Here is a 22,978-nt window from a genome sequence, read left to right as displayed (position 1 = left end):
CGGGGGGGGGACGACAGCATGGCGAGGGGTAAACCCTCTGCAGTTTTGTAGGCAGCCCCGCGCAGCTGCCGGTGACAGGCCAGCTGAGGAGAGGCGACAAGAGCTAAGTCCCTGAACTTGCCCCGTTCCAGCTGCGCTCAGCCCCGCGCCACCACCGAGAGTTTCCGGGAAGGGAGCAAGCTCTCCACCCTCTGGATTGCAGTAGTTATTCCCGAGCAGGGGGGAAGGGGCAGTGCTGTGGGACCAACCTGGCAGCACCCCAGCTGCTCTGCTCCGCCGCTTCCGCAAGTCCACCGCTGCTGCTGAAACTGATGAGCAGCAGACTTGGGGAAGCGGCGGAGCAGAGCCTTCCTGCAAAACGGAGGAGGGTTTGCCCCTCGCTGTGCTGTTCCCCGCCTACCTCCCCAGATGCAGTGCGGGTCCCAGTAGACCTGTCACAGCCCCCCGCCGGAGTACCTCCCGATACTCCGGCATATCTGATAATCCGGCACCACCTAGGTCCCAAAGGAGCCGGATTATCCGAAGTCTACTGTACCTGGTAATACTGGGACTCTTAGATGGGGAAGAGGGAAGATCTGTGAAAATGGAAGGAGTCATATCTGATAAGGACCTGAAGTGTGGGGGAACTGGACCGGAATGAGAAGCAGTGCAGTGCATTCGGGTCATTCATTGCAGTGGATGGAGATGAAACCGGGTTATACAGTAAGGCTACATCTACATTGGCATGATTTTCCAGAAAGGCTTTAACGGAAAAGTTTTCCATTAAAAGCATTTGCGGAAAAGCGCGTCTAGACTGGCAGGATGCTTTTCCGCAAAAGCACTTTTTGCGGAAAAGCGTCTGTGGCCAATCTAGAAGTGCTTTTCCGCAAAAAAGCCCCGACCGCCATTTTCGCGATCGGGGCTTTTTTGCGGAAAACAAATATCTGCTGTCTACACTGGCCCTTTTGTGCAAAAGTTTTTCGGAAAAAGACCTTTGCCCGAACGAGAGCAGCATAGTATTTCCGCAAAAGCGCTGACAATCTTACATGAGATCGTCAGTGCTTTTGCGGAAATTCAAGCGGTCAGTGTAGACAGCTGGCAAGTTTTTCTGCAAAAACATGATTTTGCAGAAAAACTTGCCAGTCTTTACACAGCCTAAAAGAGGCTGTTCTCTATAACCCCTCTGCCCCTTCCCCCTCATTTGTTGCAGAGGTTGAACTATGCACAATAAATAAGTAAGGGATTGCATAGAGAGGAAGAAGGTTCTCGTGGTTAAGGCATCCGAATATTTCCCTGGAAAACTGGATTATTTTCCTGCCTCTGCCACAAAATTCTGTGTGATCATGTCTCTCCGGATTACTGCCATACAGTTACATCTCCAATAACTACCACTGAAATTCTGGCTATGTCTAGACTGCAGGGTTTTTTTGAAAAAAAGTGGTCTTCAAAAAAAAAAAACTTCACCTGCATCTAGACTGCTGCTGCGTTCTTTCGAAATTAAATTGAAAGACCGCAGCGTTTTTTTTCTAAAGCAGTAAACCTCATTTTACGAGGAAGAACGCCTTTTTTCAAAAGAACTCTTTTTTTAAAGGCATTCTTGACCACAAACAGGGCTTTTTCGAAAGAGCGCATCCAGATTGCCTAGATGCTCTTTCAAAAAAGTGGATTGCTTTTTCAAAAAAGCAGTGCCTGCTAGACAAAAAGCAGTGCCTTATTCTTTTGAAAAAAGCTTCTTTCGAAAGAAGTGTGTAGTCTAGATGTGTACCCTCTGAGAGATATCATACTGACAATATAACAGTCACGGTACTAGTGCGCTTCCTACATCCATCAACCTCAATGTGTTTCAACCTTTTGTAAGAGGAACTACTTCCAAGGCATAAGGTCTCCATGTCCATTCAATCCTTGATTTCTATGGCCTTGTCTAGTTTTGGTAACATTACTCAAGTTAACCAACTTTAAAGATACTTGTTCTTGTTTCAAGGAAGCCATTTCTTACATCAGATGTAGCATCTCTGTAGTCGTCAGTGAGGAACATACACTGATGCAAGGACTGCTGAGCTACACATTGGAGACTCACCTACAGTGAATACTTAATTTTATTCTGATGATATTTTATCTCATATCCTTTACTTTAGAGAGTAATAGAAGTACTTAAATACTGCAGAAGTACTGCATCCAGTTTGCAACTATAATCTGATCACCAGAAAGTAGTCGGGTCAAACTGCCATGAGTTGCAATAGCACAAGTGTTCAAGATATTGATTTCTAACTTCAAGCATTCATTTTTTAACCATTTAATCACCTTTGGCAACTGTTTAAGTAAAATGGTGTAGTTTCAGTTTCCTAGTGGACAGATCAGCATCAAACATCTGTCATTACAAGTGGCACTCTTGTGCCTTGTTTAGGCTGAACTTTTTGGAAAAGTCTTGACTCCAGTTAATACAACTGAAAACAGACACCACAAGATTTGTTCTTTTTGCTTCACCATAGGCTAAATATAAGAGAAATGCAAGTGATCTGTCACTCAAACTCATCACAAAACCCATCAGGAAAATGTGTAGAATAAAGTTTCTTCCAAATGAATTTTTAAATATTTAATGTTAAGTACTCACTTGTGAGAGTAGGTCGTTTCTCAGGAGTAGCTCAGCAATCATTACCTCTAGCAGTATATATGCTCCTCACTGAAGACAACAAGTATGCCAAGTCTGAAGCTTTATAAGGAAACCATTTGAATTATCTAAATAAAAAAGGCTTAAAGATAACTAAGTCTGAAAATGGGTTCTGTGAAGAGAAAAATAAAGATTTCTGAATTTCATTTAAGTCACGCTTAATCAATATCTAAACTAAGGCATAAAAGTGTTCTCTCAGTATACAGCCACTACAGTATGTACAGCAAGTAGCAAATATTGTCTACTGCAAAGGGAAAATACTTTTGTGCCTTTTCTTAAAAAACAAAACATGTCAAGTTTAGGGGAGCAGAGTGTTTAGGGGAGGAAACAGTTGCTAGACAGTCTCCAGTCTGACTTTTTTCAAGAGTTTAAGAATTTACTACAAAATTGCTATTCTGAAAACTCAAAAACCAAAGTGAACCAATAAAACTCACCATCTTGGGAGTAGAGATATTTTAGTTGTAAATATGTCTGTAAGTGTATGATCTACTGATACACATAATCAAGTGGTACGTAATGGATAAATAGTAAGTTTAGTGTAGAATAGTTAAAGGAAATTCATCTTAATAAAAGGAAACAAAAGTATAAGCCTTAAAATCTGAATTGATCCTTGCAGACAACTCAACCTGTCTAATTTTTATCCTCAGTCTCCCTAGTTCTTGATTTCATGAGTGTTACTTTAATGTAAGCTGAAGAGCCATTGGACATGTATTTCGTATACTCCCCAGGTAGGTTTTAGTTTTAAGACCATTAGTACCTTGTATATTTTTAATTTCTAACAGTTAGTTTCTTCTTGCAGTGGATGAATGCAGTACTTAAGATATCAGCTGACCAACCACTCTGAAGATTTGGATAACATTTATTAAGTCTTTGGCCTTTGCCTTGTCTACAAAGAACGTGCCAGATGGCTTGGGAGTATGAATTTAAAAGTGACTCTCATTCCCTTTGAGACCACTCCCTTCGCCCTATAAGAATAGGAAAAGAAAAAAAATGAGAATGCATTTGATGCCCGTGCATCAATACAAATATAAAAAAAATCACTAACATAATATTAATAACAAATACAGAAAGCTATTTAGAGACACTAGAGTGTTCTGATATGTGCTAGCTTTTTAACTTTTAGTTCAATGATTCATTACATGCTACCCTTCCATAAATGTAGTTTTTCTGATGATGGCGGCTGTACAGAACTCACATAAGAAATTTAATGCAGCTGTGCTTACAAGTTACAGATGCGCTAGCAATTCTAAAAACCTAAACGACGGTACATATAAGCATCCAGTTTTAGCAGCTAAAAACTACCCTGTCACTACCGAAAAGCTGGGCTTGGTTATTAGAGGATTTCTTTTATTGTAACAGTGGTTCTCAAAGTGTGGTCCATACGCATGGACCTCAACCCCTTCCTCTGCAGTGGGGAGCCTGATGCTCTGGATCCGGTTTGCAGGGGAAGGAAGTGGCTCCCCATACTCATGTTCCTCCTTCCCTGGAGCTAGGATAACTGCAGCACAGGAAACTTCTCAGCTGGAGGCTTTCCCTGCTGCTCCTACTGGCCAGAATCACAGCCAATGGGAGCAGTGGGGGGAGGGCCCTCAATGCCTGGGAGCGACAGAAGACAGGTAGAGCGCCCCCCCATCCTCTTCCTGTCCAGACCCCGCACCCTACTCTCCTGTATCCTCCTTCATACACCCCCCCTCCCGCCCACTCATGCACCCTACCCTCCTTGACCGACCCTGAACCACCACCCTCTCCTGCACCCATTTGTCAGTCTGCAGGGCATGGAAACCCTTTCCTCCCGCAGTAGGAGGCTGGTGTCCACAGAATGGTCGGTATTGAGCAGGATGGGCCACAGGCCAAAAAGTTTAAGAATCACTGTTTTATAGGTTACACCAGACTGGGCTGTGGAAACCATGTAAAATCAAGTTGCCACTCCAAATAACTTTGCCTGAATGAGGAAGGCCATAAACCACCACAAAAGCAACCTTCGGATGCTTCACTTTTGATTATACACAATTGGCCATAAGTTACCAATTAGACTGTAGTCCTCAAACTGTGGTTCGTGATTTCAAAGAGGGTTATGATTCCATTTTAAGGGCTCATCAGGGCCAGTGCTTAAGGGGCCTACAGCTGAAGCCTGAGCCTTGCCACCTGGTGCTGAAGTCTGAAGGAAGAAGGGCTCACGCTCAGTCCTGACATCAAAGGTTACATTGTCAGAAGAGGCTTGTGATGCAATCAAATGTGAGAACTGCTGAACTATTTGATTATTTATCAAAATGAGTAAAAGTGATGAAGTATAAGTCTTCTACTGCCCTCAATGGATTAATCAAACACCTTTAAAAGGCTTATCTATGCAAAATAACCTAATCATATTTAAACATGACTCATATATATTTGTGTCAAACTACTTCTAACACAATTCTTGACTTAAGAACACAAAAAGCTATTAAGCTATCACAAATAATGTGTGCTATTTTAACATGGTTGAAGTATAGATTTTCTCCATTCATACAAAGAGTATCCAGAATGTCCTGACAGAAATATCGGTGGGGCATGATTGTGACAGGCAGCACCTTAAACATTTTTATTGATGGGATCTAAAACTCTGTAGACATTTAGTAAGCAGCTTACTGAAAATATGACAGGACTTCTAGGTGACAAAAATAGTTAAACATGGTTTTTAAATTTAACCAATAATGTTATATAGCTTATTTCTTTTTCAATCATCAAAACAGAAAACAATCTTAATGTACCTGAATTTCAACTACATTTTACACCTATGTTTTTACAGCGTAACCATGGCTCAGAGAGTGCATCCATAACACACACCACACCACACCACACCACACCACACCACACCACACCACACCATAACATAACATAAAACTCCTTACACCATTGACTATTTTTATAAAGGGGAAGGAAGAAAATACAGAAGATCTATGATAGACATAAGCACCGATCAAATATTTTTGGTCAAAAAAAATCTAGTATCTCACAACAGCAACAAAAAAGCTTGAAATTTCATATTATCCAATTTTAAAAAATATGCCAAACAGAATTGGTTACAGACACAAACACAAACAGAATTATCAAAGATTTAACATGTAGTTCCAGTAAATTACATACAACTACAGCTACTTTTCAGCATAGAAATGTGAATGAGTAGTCAACTAGCTGATTAACTGATAAGCCTATTCAACTACTTGCACGCATTCCTCCCCCCCTCCCCGCTGCCTCTATCAGAGTTGGCAAGGGGGAATGGAGGAAGGTGGTTGGAGGGGAGAAGCAGGAGCTGCCTGTCCCCCATCACTGCACAGCAGAGTGGTGGGGGAAAAGAAGCACCAGGGGAACCTGCCGTGAAGCTGTCTCTGGGAGTTCGGATCCCCCACAGAGAGAGGTTGCTTTGTGGCAGCCTCCTCCACCAGACTTTGTCCAGGGGGAGCTTGGACCCCACGCTGCTGCCTCTGTATCAGAGACAGCAGTGCGGGGTGGCAGGCAGCCAGTCCACAAGAGGAGCTGGTTTTTAAACTAGCTCCCCTTGTGGGCCAGCTCCTGCATGCCATCCCATGCTGCTGTATCAGAGGCAGCAGTGTGGGGTGGCAGGGGGCTCCCCAGGAGTGGGGTCCGAGTGCACTGGCTGCTGGCCCTACCCCGGGCACTGTAGAATAGTCGACTAACCGCTAAAAATTCATGCGGTTAGTTGAATATTCTATTACCTGATATCCCTATTTCAGACCAGATTTGAGATTTTTCCATCTATTTTAACTGCCCATTGAGTTACTGAAGGTAGAAGAGATATAAGTTGACCATCGCTTTTACCAAAGTACAGTAAAACCTCAGAGTTATGAGCTGACTAGTCAAACATATACCTCAGCTGAAACTGGAATGCAATGAGGCAGCAGGAGAGGGGGGAAAATAAAGTACAGTACTGTGTAAAATGTAAGCTACTAAAAACAAAGGGAACATTTAAAATAAGATTCACAACAAGGTAAGTAAACTCTTTCTGTGCTGGTTTCATTTAAATTAACATGGTAAAAAGCAGACTTCGTGTGCATGGTAAAGTTTCATAACTGTATTAAATCAAATTTTAGTTGTAACCATATTTCTTGTTCAATTTGTAACATTTCAGAGTTATACACCCTAAATTCCTGAGGTGATTGTAACTGACGGTCTACTACATATATGTGACGTAGTGGGGGTACTTGCTGGGCTGTGGTGACCGCTGCTGTCTGGAGCAAGACCCAGCAGGGAAAACCTCACTATGCAAAGGTGATGCCAAACTTGTTGAACCAGACACTCCCCATGGAGAGGAACAAAGGAAGGTGGAGGCTGCCCTGGCTGGGGGGCAGGGCTGGAAGAGGGTGAGTTTAGTTGGTATCTGGGAGCATGGAGGAGACAGCCTAGGGAAAGGGGCTGGATTTTAGGGGCCCAGTCTCCCCCCATCTCAAGGGGGCCTGAGGCATCCTAGCCCAGCTCTGTGACCAGATTACAACCAGCTCTGTGCTGTGCTGTATCCTGGAGAGGCAATAAACTTCCTCTATTCCATCGGCTGGTGCAGTCTGTTTGTGCCATTTCGGGGTGCAGGAGACAGGGGCCCAACGCGCCGTCACACAAATTTGTAACATTTCAGAGTTATACACCCTAAATTCCTGGGGTGATTGTAACTGACGGTCTACTACATATATAACTAGATGCAAACTATAATCGTATCCGTTTTTAACTGAAAAAGGTTGCATTTGTTCCCATATCAGCAAATCTACAGAGATAAGCCTTATATCTTACTTGAATATCCTCAGACAATGTTTGCAGACTAGATTCAAGTTATGTATCTGCATAGGGTTCTACCCACAACCTCAGACCTTTAAGCTATACAGGCAGTCCCCAACTTACGCGGATCCGACTTATTTCGGATCCGTAGTTACGAACAGGGCTTTTCTCGCCCCGGAGGACGCGGGCAGTGGGACCGCCCAGACACGCTGCGGTCCCGCCGCCCGCGTCCTCCTGGTCTGCTGGGGGAGCCCCCCAGCAGACGGGGTAGCCCCCCAGCAGACCAGGGAGACGCGGAGCAAAGCCTCGGAGGACGGGGGCGGCGGGACCGCCCAGACGCGCCGCAGTCCCGTTGCCTGAGTCCTCCGCGTCTTTGCTCCACGTCTCCCTGGTCTGCTGGAGGGCCCCCAGCAGACCAGGGAGACGCGGAGCAAAGCCGCGGAGGATGTGGGCGGGACCGCGGCGCGTCTCAGCAGTCCCGCCGCCCGCGTCTCCCTGGTCTGCTAGTGGGGGGCGGGGAGGAGGGTGCGCAGATAGTGCACCCCACCTCCCCCAGCAGACCAGGCTTTTCTCGCGACACCTGGGGCGCTGCCCGGTTGGTCCCGCAGCACCACTCCTCGGTGCTACTGGACCAAGCGGGCAGCACCCCCCCCAGCTGCTCTGCCCCAGGCATCCCCAAGTCAGCTGCTGCTGAAACTGACCAGCGGCTGACTACAGGAAGCCCGAGACAGAGTTGCTCTGCCCCGGCCTTCCTGGAATCAGCCGCTGATCAGTTTCAACAGCGGCTGACTTGGGGACACCTGGGGTAGAACAGCTGGGGTGCTGCCGGGTTGGACCCCGCAGCGCTGAGGTGCAGCACTGCGGGGACCTACCCGGCAGCGCCCCAGCTTTTCTACCCCAGGTGTCCCCAAGTCAGCCGCTGTTGAAACTGATCAGTGGCTGATTCCAGGAAGCCCAGGGCAGAGCAACTCTGCCTCGGGCTTCCTGTAGTCAGCCGCTGGTCAGTTTTAGCAGCGGCTGAATCTGGATGCCAGTTCCGACTTACATACAGATTCAACTTAAGAACAAACCTACAGTCCCTATCTTGTACGTAACCCGGGAACTGCCTGTATTGACAGAGTTTAACCAATAACTCTTCAATAGAAAAATAGTATTCTTGTGGCTTATCACATTATTTCTCTACTTTAACAACACAAAGAAATTAAATGCTAATCACTACACGGAATATTAAATGTGGGTAATTGAATAACTGTGTAACCACTGAAAATGTCTGTGGCTACACTAGGGATGCAATAGTATAGTCAATTAACTGATAAGCAAAAGGTTACAGGTTAATGTTATACACTATACACATCATCTCCCAGTCCCTCCCGGGTCACCTCTCCTAGCCAGTAATTTTTTAGCAGGCTGGTCCAACAGCCCAGCTCTGTCCTGGCTTGCACCAGATCCATGACCTACTCCCACTGGGGCTCCTAATACATTGCAATGTAAGCCCAGGGTCAGTAGAACTTAAGGTAGCAGACCCTAGCTTTGTTAGGAGTATTAGGAGCCAGGCAGCAGGGCAGCCTGGTTCAATTCCAACTTGCACTGGATCTAGGAGCTCAGACCCCCTCAGACAGAGGCTTCTTGCGACATGGTGCTGCTGCCTCTGTATCAGAGGCAGCAGTGAAGGGCAATAGGCAGCTGGTCCAAGAGGGGGCTGGTTTTTAACTAGCTCCCCTTGTGGACCAGCTCTCGCCCAGCACCCCATGCTGCTGCCTCTGACATAGCAGCAGAGCGTGGAATGGCAGACTTCTCAGGGGTGAATCCAGAGCGCACTGGCTACCTGACCCTTGGGGACTATAGACTAGTCGAGTAACCGATAAGAATTCATGAGGTTAATTGACTATTCAATTAACCGATATGTAACATCTCTAGGTTACACGCAGGGCAGCAGCCAGTGCCCTGGGAGCCAGGAGCTGAGTGTAGCTGTTTGAATATCCATTAAAATCATGCATTACATGTTTAAACAGCTATACTCTTACATCCCTAATCACTACCTGTTAAAACAACTCACTTGAAATACGAGTACCACAAATAGGGATGTAAAATCTTGTTTAATCAGTTAACAGGTTAAATGTTATGTTTAACCCATTAACTGCTTAAATGGGGGACGGGTGAGAGCAACCCCACATCCCATAGTGGGCACTTGCCTGACAGGACAGGGGCTGCTCCAGCCCCTGCTGGTTATAACTTGTCAGCATCATCTGGTAAGGGTGATGTTTACCTGTTAACCATTCACAAGTCTTACCACAAATGTTTCTAAAATAAGGCAGAATTGCTAATCTGAAATACTACAGGAATATACGGCAGCTTCTCTCTCAAAATTATGGGTCAGTATAGTTTAAGAGTATAAAAGTCAGTACTTACGTTTCTATTAAATTTGGTGAAGGAATGATGCATATAAAACCTGTGCATGTAAACAATTGCAGTATTTATTGTAAGCTGAGATCTGAAAGATGGAGTTAAGGAAATTTAATGCATCCAGACAATGTATAACCAATGAAGTTGAAATTCTATCTAACACAAATATTTTTCCTTATTTTATACAGCAAAGCATAACTGAACCAACAAAGTAGTAAAACTCAGAGCACATAACTGATAGAAAGATACTTATATTTCTCTGAAATAAAATAGGGTAATTATAAAACCAGACTTATCACATCTCATTCATTGGATGTAGACTCCCCATCAAGGCTTACCTTTAGAAAAATTTTAGGTGATACATCCTTTTGCCAGGAATGATTTTATCTTTTAAATCCTGTATCTTTTAAATGGTGGTGAAGCACTGGAATGGGTTACCTAGGGAAGTAGTGGAGTCTCCATCCCTAGAGGTGTTTAAGTCTCCGCCTGACAAAGCCCTGGCCAGGTTGATTTAGTTGGAATTGGTCCTGCCTAGAGCAGTGGGCTGGACTTGATGACCTTCTGAGGTCTCTTCCAGTTCTATGGTTCTATGAAAATAACTCTCCCAAGTGCTCTTTATACACATTTATATAAGTTTCGTTTTTTAAAAATCCTAATTTTTAAAGTCAAATTAAAGAAAAACTTGTTACAGTAATTGTATGTTAATTCCAAGAGAAGAGGAATAGATTATATTTGCTTTTAACAACTATTGTTTATATATGAAGTACTTCTAACAAAACCTAATAATCAAGGAAGAAACAATTTCCAAGTCTACAATCATTCTATATGATAATTTTAATGCAGGAAACTGAAACACAATGGAAAGGTTATTAAAACTGCTTTTAGGAATAACCATGAAAGAGAGGCAGTCTAATTCAAAGAGCAAAATGGGAAGTCTTCTTTGTGACAGAGTATGGTAGAAAAGCTAAGGTGAAGCTACAAACACGGGGTTTTAAAATGAAGATCTTCCTTATAGCCCTATATTCAAACTTCAATAAAAGTCATTCATCTCTTTCACCCTTTAAAACAATAGTGAGAAGTTTGGCTTGCAGGGGCTAAGAAATAACTGCAAATGCCAAAAGGAGATTAAAACAACGGCGGAGTTTATTAACATCAGTGGGGGGGAAGAGAGAGCCCCGAACCACTCCAGGGAGACATGTGCTTCAATCCGTCTCGCTCCTCCCCGCCCCCTCCCCCCACCGGCGGCGGCAGAGCCAGAGTTGGGGAAAATTACCACCTGACACCCGCACCGCGAAGGGGGCAGGACCAGCCCGAGTTTGAGAGAATGTAAAAATCACCCAAAGTCCCAGACACACGAAGCCGGGAGCAGCCAACAACCCGCCCTTGGCCCACCCGCCGGGCTCCCCTCCGGCACGGCCCAGGCCCCAGCTCCCCCCCCGGCCCAGGCGCCAGCTCCCCCCTCTCTAGGCCCCCAGCCGCCCAGGGGCCCGGTCTCCCTCCCTACACGCTGAGGCGCCGGCCGAGGCTGCCGCCCAGGCCTCGCCCCCACCCAGACTCGCCGGTCGGATACACGTTGAGGCGCTGGCCCATGTCCTGGATGAGGTTGGCCGCCTGCTGCCGATACGAGAGCTCCTTGTCGGCCTCCACCCCGCAGCGCCGGGACGGCGTGTTCTCCAGCTGCTCCCGGGTGAAGAACCAGCGCGAGGCCGACAAGGCGGCGCCGCCAGCCCGCGCCGCCGAGCCCGCGCCACCAGGCCCGCTCGTAGCCGCCGCCATGACACTTCCTCCCCCTCCTCCTCCGGCCCCGCCCGCCGGCAGCCTAGCCGCCGCGGCGCCTAGCCCCTCGTCTCCCTCCATATTCGTTCTCGCGAGAACTCGGGGCCACCGGCCCGGCGAGGAGTCCACCTAGCCACCTCTTAACCATAGAGTCTGGGTAGAGCAGAGCTAGAGCGCCGCAAGGGAAGCATGGTCACGTGGCCTATGGGGCTTCATTAGCGGACATTGCTATCGGGGCACCGGATGTGGGGTGCAGGGAGAGGCGCCATTAAAAGATCGGCAATAGGAACTCCGCCTCCCGCGTCTGTACGTCCGACTCTATCGCGCGCAGCCGGAGAAAAGTTCCGCCTCCGTCGGGTCCGGGCGGAAATGAGGTTTCATCCTGCCTCGATTACGTAGTTGGGGCCGCGGGCGCTGGTTGGTTAGCAGGGCGTGCGTCACTCTTCCCCGACGCGCGCGGCTAGCGCAGGGCGGTGTGATTCAGGGGCGTGGCCGCGCGGCTCTCTTGCTCAGGCTCAGCCCCGGCTCTCGCCCCGCCCCCTTTTTCGGAGCCTCCCGTACAGTGGGCACCAGGCTCGCCAGCTTTCTGTCACACGTGCCCCGCCCCCCCGTTCCGTCCCCCTTTGGTGGGCTCTGACTGGCGGTTGGGTGGGGGCGGAGTCTGGCTCGGGGTGGTTAGTTTGGGATGCGGGGCTGGGGCGGCTCTGGGGAGTGGGACTGAGGGATTTACTGTGTAGCAGGGCGCTCCGGGCTGAGAGACGGGAGGGGGTGAGGGCTCTGTAATGGGGCCAGATATGAGGGGTTTGTGGGGTGGGGCAGAGGGCTGGGGAGGTGGGCAGTGCAGGGGGTTGGGGGGTGGGGCAGAGGGTTAGGATGTGGACGGTGCAGGGGGCTGGGGGTGGGGCAGAGGGTTAGGATGCGGGGGGGGGGTGGGGCAGTAGGTTGGGATGTGGGGGGGGTGGGCGGTGCAGGAGGCTGTGGGGTGGAGCAGTGGGTTGGGATGTGGGGGGGGTGGGCGGTGCAGGAGGCTGTGGGGTGGAGCAGTGGGTTGGGATGCGGGGGGCAGTGTAGGGTGCTGGGGGTGGGGCAGAGGGTTAGGATGTGGACGGTGCTGGGGGTGGGGCAGAGGGTTAGGATGCGGGGGGGGGGTGGGGCAGTGGGTTGGGATGTGGGGGGGGTGGGCGGTGCAGGAGGCTGTGGGGTGGAGCAGTGGGTTCGGATGCGGGGGGCAGTGTAGGGTGCTGGGGGTGGGGCAGAGGGTTGGGATGTGGGGGTGGGCGGTGCAGGGGCTGTGGGGTGGGGCAGTGGGTTGGGATGCGGGGCGGTGCAGGGGGCTGTGGGGTGGGGCAGAGGGTTGGGATGTGGGTGGTGCAGGGGACTGTGGGGTGGGGCAGAGGGTTGGGATGCGGGGGGATGGGTGGTGCAGGGGGGTGGGGCAGTGGGTTGGGAGGCGGGGGGGTGGGCAGTGAAGGGGGCTGGGGGATGGGCGGTGCAGGGGGCTGGGGGGTGGGGCAGAGGGTTAGGATGCGGGGGGGGGTGGACGGTGCAGGAGGCTGGGGGATGGGGCAGTGGGTTGGGATGCGGGGGGGTGGACGGTGCAGGGGGCTGTGGGGTGGGGCAGAGGGTTGGGATGCGGGGGGGTGGACGGCACGGGGTTGTGGGGTGGGGCAGAGGGTTGGGATGCGGGGGTGGGTGGGTGGTGCAGGGGCTGTGGGGTAGGGCAGAGGGTTGGGATGCACCCACCCACTGCTGCCTCTGTATAGGGGGAAGGCATGCGGGAAGGAAGGCAGTTTTTAAGTTGGCTCCCCACTAGCACCAGCAACCAGGGAGCTGCATGCCCCTCTCCCCCAGGTTGCTGCCTCTGTATCGGGGTGGCAGGGTGTAGTTCCTATCAGAGGCAGCAGTACAGGGGGGGGGGGACGGGCTGCTTTTAAGCTGGATCCCTGTGCACCCCAGCTCTCACAGAGCCATTTGCCCCCAAGTGTGTAACTGCTGAGTTGGAGATATTTCTTCATGCCACTACATCCCAATGATGGGTTTTGGTCTCATATTTATTCCTGGAACTGTGTTCTGGTTATTTCTATTACAAAATTCCAGCTCCACTTTATACATATGCTAAAATTATCATGATATAAAAAAACAGACCTGACAGAACACTAGTCAATTTAGAATAGGGAAGAATTGATGAACTGGATGACCTAGTATTTTTGTCTTTAGTTGGTTCTGGGCCTAGTTGTTGATAACTTTTAAGATATGGCTGCTTCAGAGACTATTTTTAACTACAGTGATTTGGGTTTGTAGTTAGCTCCTCATCATTGTTTTCATACTTGTAGGCAAAACTTTTCAAACTGAAGCCTTTGGAAACTTTTGTCTTTAAAAACTGAATCAATATGTGCAATTCAAATCCCTTATATTTTACAGTAATAATTATATTACTCCAGTTGTGACCTGGCTAACTCACCTTCATTCATTCATTTACAAATCAGTCATAGAGCATTTGGTATATTCTATGAATGTGTAATTGTTAGGTACATGATCTAATTCAAATTGTAAACTCGTCGGCTACGTCTACGCTGGCCCCTTTTCCGGAAGGGGCATGTAAATTTCACGAGTCGTCGTAGGGAAATCCGCGGGGGATTTAAATATCCCCCGCGGCATTTAAATAAAAATGTCCGCCGCTTTTTTCCGGCTTTTAAAAAAGCCGGAAAAGAGCGTCTAGACTGGCCCCGATCCTCCGGAAAATGTGCCCTTTTCCGGAGGGTCTTATTCCTACTTTGAAGTAGGAATAAGACCTACTTTGAAGTAGGAATAAGACCCTCCGGAAAAGGGCACTTTTTCCGGAGGATCGGGGCCAGTCTAGACGCTCTTTTCCGGCTTTTTTAAAAGCCGGAAAAAAGCGGCGGACATTTTTATTTAAATGCCGCGGGGGATATTTAAATCCCCCGCGGATTTCCCTACGACGACTCGTGAAATTTACATGCCCCTTCCGGAAAAGGGGCCAGTGTAGACGTAGCCCTAGAGGGAAGGGCATTTGTCTTAAAGAACCATAGGTACCAATATTGTAAAAATATAAGTTAATACAATTTGGGAGATGAAGAGGGGACTAAACCCTTGACTGCAAAATCTGAAATGAAGACATTAAGGCTGTGTCTAGACTACATGCTGTCGTACCTCAGTGTTTTCGTACCTCGGTACCTTCGGTGGTCTGGACTGTCAGTGTCAGCATCGTCTGGTCAGGGTTGTCCTGGCGCGCTCCTGACAGGACCTCTACTCTGTTGTTAAACTTTCGGCTGCGTGCGTACCAATTGGTACTCCCTTTATCTAGAGTGTTAGACCCTGTGCACTTGGGTCAACACAAGAGATCTCTGAGAGGCCCCGGAAACGACAGATGCAGGCAAGGATTGAAATCAATCGAGCAGGTTTATTGTCAAATGCGAAGCTCTACCAGTTGGTAACAGAGATCAGTACAATGTTACACCACTGGGCACTATGGCCCGCGTTGACAAGGTACCAACACCGGGCAGGCCTATTGTCATATATCAGATATTAACAGCAGTTAGTCAAAGTTAAGCTACTGTGCATTCTGTAAGTTTAGGCAATGACACCTGCCATTCAGGTGCCTAGTGCTCCCCCCCCTCCCCCAGGGCGGCCGGAGAGCACCCTCTGTGGTGTCCTTTTATAGACAGGTACAAACAACTTACATCATTTCTTTACGTACCAGGTTACCACCCTCTGTTGCCTAGTTACCACCCCTCACCTTATGGAAGGGGGGCTTACTTACTATTCTTCATGCTGTCAATTTCGACCCAGTCCTGAACTTAGGTCGGTATGTGCATTAGTTTTTAGGGAGTTTTTGTATCAAGACATTTCTTATTAAGATATTTTATTACTCCCCTTTGGCTCACAGTCTGTACCCAATACCTCCCTGTGTCCTTCCATGCTCGACCTAACTTACACAATCACACAATTATCAATAGGGCCTCTTTCTTGGCTCCTGTTATTGAACCAAAGTTTTGCTCACTAGATTGCAGGCCTGTTGCTGTTTTCATGTTACAGGCCTCTATTTAGGCCTGCTGACTCCATGTTACTGACCCTCAACTTACTACACATGCCTCTGTCGGCAGAGGCATGTAGATTAGACAGATCAGCAAAGGCAAATGAAGCCGCGATTTAAATGATAGCGGCTTCATTTACATTTACATGGCTGCTGCGCTGAGCCGACAAACAGCTGATTAGCTGTTTGTCGGCTCGCGCGCTAGTCTGGACGTTCCCCCTGTCGACATCAAAGCCCTTTGTCGGCAGCCCTGTTATTCCTCGTGGAATGAGGTTTACCGGGGCTGCCGACAAAGGGCTTTGATGTCGATGGGGAATGTCCAGACTAGCGCGCGAGCCGACAAACAGCTGATCAGCAGTTTGTCGGCTCAGGGTGGCAGCCATGTAAATGTAAATGAAGCTGCGATCATTTAAATCGCGGCTTCATTTGCCTTTGCTGAACAAACAAATCTACATGCCTCTGCCGACAGAGGCATGTAGTTTAGACGTACCCTAAGAAAAGTAGAGCTGTATTCAATGATAATAAATCATAATAATGCTCAATTTATATACAGCTGTAGTACCCAAAGACATCAACAATGTGTTTTAATTATATAGCAGATCAAGGTTTAAGAGGAAAATTAATTAATTACTCTGATTTTAAAAGTATTCTAGCTGGTAAGATGTATTTCTCTCTCTCTCTTTATAAAGAATTTTTTCATGCGCGATGACAGAGTGTCATCATCACGTCACTCTTTCCCTCCCCCACCCCCCAGACTTCTTGCCCAAGATGCTGTTCGGGGACTGGCAAAGCTGCCTGGCAACCCGGTTTAGGCAGATTCCACCTCCTGAAAGGCTGCGGGTAGAGCTGAGTGTGCCGGACACTTGGGAGGTGGAATCTTCCCAGGCTGGGCTGTGAGGTGGCTTTGCCCATCCCCGAACGGTGTCCAGGGCAGGGAGAGATTCCATCTGAGGCCTGAGCACTACTCCAGATCAGTCTGCTGCAAGGAATGTGGTTGCACCAGCACTGCCACTATTGCTTGGAGGGCAAACCTCAGGTAGAGACTCTGGGGCGGCCGGATCTGGGAATGTTGGAGGCCTTTCCGGGCTGAAGGCACCACACAGGAGCAGGCCCACAGGGGGAAGCGGTATGGGGCCCGGTGGCTGAGAGGAAGTGCTTGCTGCACGCCAGGCTGGCCCTGATGGCCCTGTGCTTGAGGGAAGCAACCACTGTGCCATGTCCTCTTCAGATGGCTGCCTGTGGTGCGCAGCTGCACGTGTGGGGTGGGCTGAGCTTTGGCTCGCTGCCCAGGGATGGAGGCCACAAGACCATGCTCCTCCCAAGCGGGGACTCTCAATCCCCTGACCCAGGGGGCTGCTTTAGCTGGTGTGAGGCCTGGGGCATAGCCCACTTGCACCAGGAACGGAGGCAGGCTTCATGTCTCCAGCTGCTCTGCCATGCCCTGAGTGGCCGTACCAGTGCCAAGATGCCCTAGTGGAACCCACCACTGCAGTCCAGCAACCCCTGAGGTGTCACAGAGGGGGAGGCCCAGCAGTGTTTGCAGTGGCTGCCAACATGGCTGAGTGGGGATGACGCCTGCCTCTTTATGGTAGGGCCCAGAGACCTCGCTCAATGCATGGCCCCTCGGCCCTCTTTCCATCCTCCATGTGTGTCCTCAGCCCCTCTCCTGCCCCCTCACAGTCTCCCATCCCCCCTTCTGAACCTGGCTCTCTGACTCTCCAAAGGAACCCCTGCTCTCTGACTCTCCCTCCAGCCTCTTTCTCTGCCTCATGTCCATTTACTCTGTCCACAGAAATCCCCCTTTCCCACTTCACAGAACCCCAGCAATGCCATCTTTGCTGCCTTTCACTTCAGGCAGCTGCCCAGATCCTGCTGTCGCAGCACCCAAATCAGCTCCTCCCCCCACTTCTCCTGAAATTCCTGCATATGGGCCTGGTGCTGTTTCTTTGTTGGTTAGGTTGTCTAGGGTTGTGCATAGGAGGGAGGAAAGGAGATAAGGATGTCCGTGGGGAAGGATGCAGTAAGGGGAGAGGGGCGGTGAGGGAGAATATAGGAATGGAGGCTGGTCAGTGTGGGTGTGCGGAGGGGGAGGGGTTAGAGAAGCATGGGGCTGTAGGAATATGGAAGTGAGAGTAGGGATAGGCAGTGGGGCAAGGCAGATTCAAGGGACTGGGGAGTAGGGATGGAAGGAGGGAAACAGGGAGGGGGTTAGGGAGGATGGTGGGGGTAGGAATGAAGGCAGGGGAATGGGGATGTAGGGATGGAAGGAAGGTGGTGGGCTGTGAGCCATGGACTATTTTATTGGTGGGAAGGGCAGGAGCAGGAAGGTCATGGGTAGGTGGGACTGGCTGCTAATTGAAGGGCGTGAGTAGGTGGGATGGGTTGAGAGCATTCATAGAATCATAGAATCATAGAATAATAGGACTGGAAGGGACCTCGAGAGGTCATCGAGTCCAGCCCTCCACCCTCAAGGCAGGACCAAGCTCCGTCTACACCATCCCTGACAGATGTCTATCTAAAGTCTAGGTATATGACATCCACCGCTTCTCCCTTATCCACAAGGCTCGTTATCTTATCAAAGAAAGCTATCAGATTAGTTTGGCATGACTTGTTCTTCACAAACCCATGCTGGCTATTCCCTATCACTTTATTACCTTCCAAGTGTTTGCATATGATTTCCTTAATTACCTGCTCCATTATCTTCCCTGGGACAGACGTTAAACTGACCGGTCTGTAGTTTCCTGGGTTGTTCTTATTCCCCTTTTTATAGATGGGCACAATATTTGCCCTTTTCCAGTCTTCTGGAATCTCCCCTGTCTGCCATGATTTTTCAAAGATCATAGCTAAAGGCTCAGATACCTCCTCTATCAGCTCCTTGAGTATCCTGGGATGCATTTCATCAGGACCTGGTGACTTGCTGACATCTAACTTTCCTACGTGATTTTTAACTTGTTCTTTGTGTATCCTATCTTCTAAACTTACCCTCTCTCTGCTTGTATTCACTACGTTAGGCACACCTCCAGACTTCTCGGTGAAGACCGAAACAAAGAAGTCATTGAGCATCTCCGCCATTTCCAAGTTCCCTGTTACTGCTTCTCTCTCCTCACTAAGCAGTGGGTCCCATCCAGGGGTGTGGTGGGCAAGAGTGGAGAAGGGTGTGAATGACTTGGGGCCACAGAGAACGCATCTGCGCTCAATGCAAGATTAACAGGCTCTCTGGCCATGAAAGCACCAGTGAGGGGGGTATTGGTGAGCATAGCGAGCCTGGGGGTACAGCTCCCTAGTTTTCTAAATCATTGAAATATTTGAATGATTCCCTACAATATGTGCTAACTGCTTATGCTAAATCTGTTCCACCTTGCATTTTATTGTGATGTTGAGACTTTCTTTTCAGACCTGAAGAAGAATTCTATGTGGCTTGAAAGCTTGTCTCTCTCACCAACAGAAGTTGGTCCAATAAAATGTATCACCTGAACTGCCTTTTCTATTAAACATCTGTGAGAAGCAAAGCTAAAAAAAGTCATGGGGAGGCTGGGAGGAAAGGATTGTGCTGTGAGAATTAAGCTGCCATTTTTGACTTTGTAGTTTAATTAAAACAAGATGGAGAAATCGAACGTTTAATAACTGGAAAATGTACTCTTTAGATATGTGCAGACTTCAAAAGAGAGAAAAGTTGGACAGGAAAGAGTGCATCCTATCTTCTATGCCTTCTACTCACCAAACTTCCATTGAAGACCTTGCTTGACTGTATGCAAGTACATTTAAATGCAGCTACTTTACCTAGCTTTCTTTTCCTCATACATGAACATCTAAACCCAGATCCACAAAAGGACTTAGATGTTGCAATACTGAATGTCCTAGCACCTAACTTGTAGATGTTTAGAAAAATCACTAGAACACCAATATGATCCACCAGAAAGCTTAAGTTAGGTGCCCAGGTTCCTCATAAACTGAATGGTAAAAGAGGTGCTTAAAGGCAGGATTCACGAAAGCCAGTATGCTAGGCAGGAACCCACCTAAGGTAGTCACTAGCAGATGCCAATGTAAAAGGGGTGTCCTAAACCCTGTTCCTCTCATAGGCTATGTCTACACTTGCGGCTTCCTGCACAAGTAATATGCAAATGAGGCTAAGCGTGGAATATTGCTGAGCCTCATTTGCATACCTTATGAGCCACCATTTTTTTCAGAAGAGGCTCTTGCGCAAGAAGGAGTGTCTACACTGCCCCTTCTTGCGCAAGAAAAACCCTCTTGCGCAACGCCATTCTTCCTGAAAAGTAATAAGTGTAACGGCGTTGTGCAAGAGGGTTTTTCTTGCACAAGAAGGGGCAGTGTAGACGCTCCTTCTTGCGCAAGAGCCTCTTCTGAAAAAAATGGTGGCTCATTAGGTATGCAAATGAGGCTTGGCGATATTCCACGCTTAGCCTCATTTGCATATTACTTGCACAAAAAGCCGCGAGTGTCGACATAGCCATAGAGTTCAGTACCTAAGTTTGGGATGCAAGGAGGCCTTCATCTTTGTTAATAATCCACAGTTAGATACTCCTGCACTCAGGTGACTTAAGGGTGTAAGTTGTTTCTTGCGAAGTGGGGTTACATTTGTCTAATTTCATAAAGTAGCAGCAACTGCCTTTTACCCTGTGGTAGAGTACCCACATCTGTTGTAGGAAATTCCTGCTTCAAATCCCTGTCTGCCTAAGAAGAAGAAGGGATCTGAACAGGTGTTCCTTAGTTCTCAGGAAAGTGTCCGAGCCATTAGACTACTAGATATTCTCATGTGGTTCTTTTCCCATCATCTTTTATTAAAGTTCCATTGTAATCAAATATTAATTGGGCCAGAGATAGTGAGAAGTATTCTGTAGGCCAGTCTCTAGGGAGTTTACCTGTGAGGTACAAAGCCCATGTTCAAATCCTCTCATATCCTGCAGAGGACAAACTTGGAACAGAAGGCTCTTTCCCATAACCACTGCTCTAAATGTTATAAAGGAAGTCCCTGTCTTCCTTCTCTTCTTCTCACCGCAATGTCATTGTGTGAAATTAGTAGTCTGTGAGCATGCCTTTCAGATTGGATCCTACAGGCAAGATTGGCAGAGAAATACCTACTCACCCTTTGTGGATTGATTTGGGGTTTAGATGGGAGACATGTCCAGGTGCCTATAGTTGTCTAGGGAATTTCTACTGCAAAAACTTGGACAGCTAATGAGTTTTTGCAGTAGAAATTAAACTAGTGAGTGAGTTTAGGTACCCATAGGGTTAGGTGATAACTGAGTGGAGATTTTGTGGATCTGGTGGCATTTAAAACTGGGATTTTAGGCACCTAAATTCCTTGTAGAATATTAATTTAGGCCCTGGAATGTATATAAGGGCCTCATGCTGTGAGGTGTTAAGTGTCTACTAAGAGATGCTGAGCCTCTTTAGATCCCATTGAAGTTGCATACTCTTCCATAAAGTATTATAGACCAAAATTCCTAATGTATAAGTAAAAGACCAAAACAAAAATATCTTACTCTTAAAAAGACTTCCAAAATTTTCTGGCTTTTCCATTTGCTATAGAAAGGCAAAAACAGGTGCAAGCACAATTTTTTTCCTATGCAGTTCAACAGAGACAGATGATAGCAATGAGAATTGCTGGTGTTCAGTACCTTTCAGATTCAGGCTGTAAAGTAGGGAGGAGGTGCTCAGCAACATTAGGAATTCAGGTCTTGTCTATTTTGCTCTTCCTAGAAGATTCTATGGAAGACTAGAGAGCTACAGGTTGGACCTCCCTCGTCGGAATTTTGGAGTTTTCCAGACCAGGGGAGGTAAAGGCTCTCCTCTTGGCCAACAACTCTGCTCCCAGGCGCCAGCCCCAGCCACTGGGCTCCACTCCTGGCTAGGGCTGTGTGACGGGGCAGACAGGCCCTGCACTGAAGGGCGGGGAGTAGCCCAAGCCCAGCTGGCTGAGAAGGCCCCACCCATCCGGCCCTGCTGGGCATGCTCCCAGTAGAGCCAGAGTACAAAAGCAGCAAGAGCCTCCCTCTCCCGCTCACAGTGAGGGAGGCTGCCAGGGGAAGGAGTAGGTCAGGCTGTACCCGTAGGTCTGCAGCAGCTGAGACCTGAGTCGCCACCTGCAGCCACCCCTGGAGCCGAGCCAGCAGCCGCCATCCCCAGGGAGGCAGGAGCGCCCGTAGCCCCAGCGCCAGCCTTAGTAAGGACTGGTCCGAGAGGCCAGCAGAGTACAGGGGTAACAGGGCGTGGTAGGAAGCAGCCCAGGGCAGAGGACTGGTAGAGCGGCTTGGTGTGTATCGGCCGGATTCCCTGCCGAGCAGGCAAGAGCAACAGTCTCTGCCTAAAGGGCCCTGGGCTGGGACCCGGTGAAGAGGGAGATCCTGGGTCCCCCTACCACCCATTTCCTTACCCTGAACAATAAACCCCCCTAGCTGTGAGAGGCTATTTCTGGTGACTAGGTCTCCAGGGCCGCATATACCCTGAGAGAGGGGCAGGACAGGTGGCCCCCAAAGCCAAGAGGGGGGACCCGCCCCTCAACAGGATGTTATGCCAGCTCTGCTGCCACCAGCCCCTGCTGGGGCTGCTCTCCCCTGATGCTGCCTGCCCCAGCCTGGGCTGCACTCACTGCCAGCGTGGCCTGGGCTCCCAACCTCTGGCCCTGCTGCCACCAGCCCAAGATGCACTTCTGACTCTGGCCTCCCTTACTGCAAGCTAGGCTCTCTGGTCCAGGAATACCCATGGTCCTGCTGGATGTTGCCAGACCAGAGAGTATCTGATTTTAGAATTTCAACCTGTAGTGAAATTATGACAGCACAAGTAGCAATGTACTGAAACTTGAACAAATCAGAGGGGAAAGAATAAGAGCGAGGCATTATTATTCTTATGACTTACAAATTCTTGATTTAGTCCTAAGTGAAATGCAGGATCTGGTCCAAGAGGTAAATATAATGGACCACTTGGAAATAGTGACCATAATGTAATAAATTTAACATCCCTTTGGTGGGGAAAAACACCTCAACAGCCCAATACTGTGAAATTTAATTTCAGAAAGGGAAACTACACAAAACCGAGAAGGTTAGTCAAACAGAAATTAAAAGGTACGGTGCTAGGGTAAAAATCCCTGCAAGTTTCATGGAAACTTTTTGAAGACACCATAATAGAGGCCCAACTTAAATGTAGGCCCCAAATTAAAAAACACAGAAAGAGAACCAAAAAAGCGCCACCGTGGCTTAACAACCAAGTAAAATGAGTGGGGCCCCTGCACGATCAAGATGCTAAAGGAGCACTCAAAGACAATAAAGTCATTGCTGAGAAACTAAACGAATTCTTTGCTTTGGTCATCATGGCTG

The 22,978-nt window shown here is 48.4% G+C and overlaps 1 protein-coding gene across 5 annotated transcripts in view; it reads right to left on the bottom strand.

Annotated features, from left to right (window-relative positions):
* CCNT2 (cyclin T2) overlaps window positions 1-11,900 on the bottom strand; it is a 51,860-nt gene extending 39,960 nt beyond the window's left edge. The window contains exons 1-2 of one of the 5 annotated variants that reach the window (XM_075933281.1): window positions 11,385-11,900; window positions 9,821-9,902 (exon numbers count right to left, since the gene is read on the bottom strand). In XM_075933281.1, the coding sequence (XP_075789396.1) occupies window positions 9,821-9,902; window positions 11,385-11,671 (369 nt within the window). In that variant the 5' untranslated portion in view covers window positions 11,672-11,900. Of the gene's footprint in view, window positions 1-2,590; window positions 3,564-9,820; window positions 9,903-11,384 lie in introns of those variants that run through there. The other 4 variants (XM_075933283.1, XM_025181650.2, XM_075933285.1 and 1 more) reach the window with 4 other exon arrangements.
* Between the last annotated feature and the right edge of the window lie 11,078 nt (window positions 11,901-22,978).

The sequence above is a fragment of the Pelodiscus sinensis genome, chromosome 7, assembly GCF_049634645.1.
Source record: "Pelodiscus sinensis isolate JC-2024 chromosome 7, ASM4963464v1, whole genome shotgun sequence".
Classification (NCBI taxonomy): Eukaryota; Metazoa; Chordata; order Testudines; family Trionychidae; genus Pelodiscus; species Pelodiscus sinensis.
This window is presented reverse-complemented; position numbering and strand designations above follow the sequence as displayed.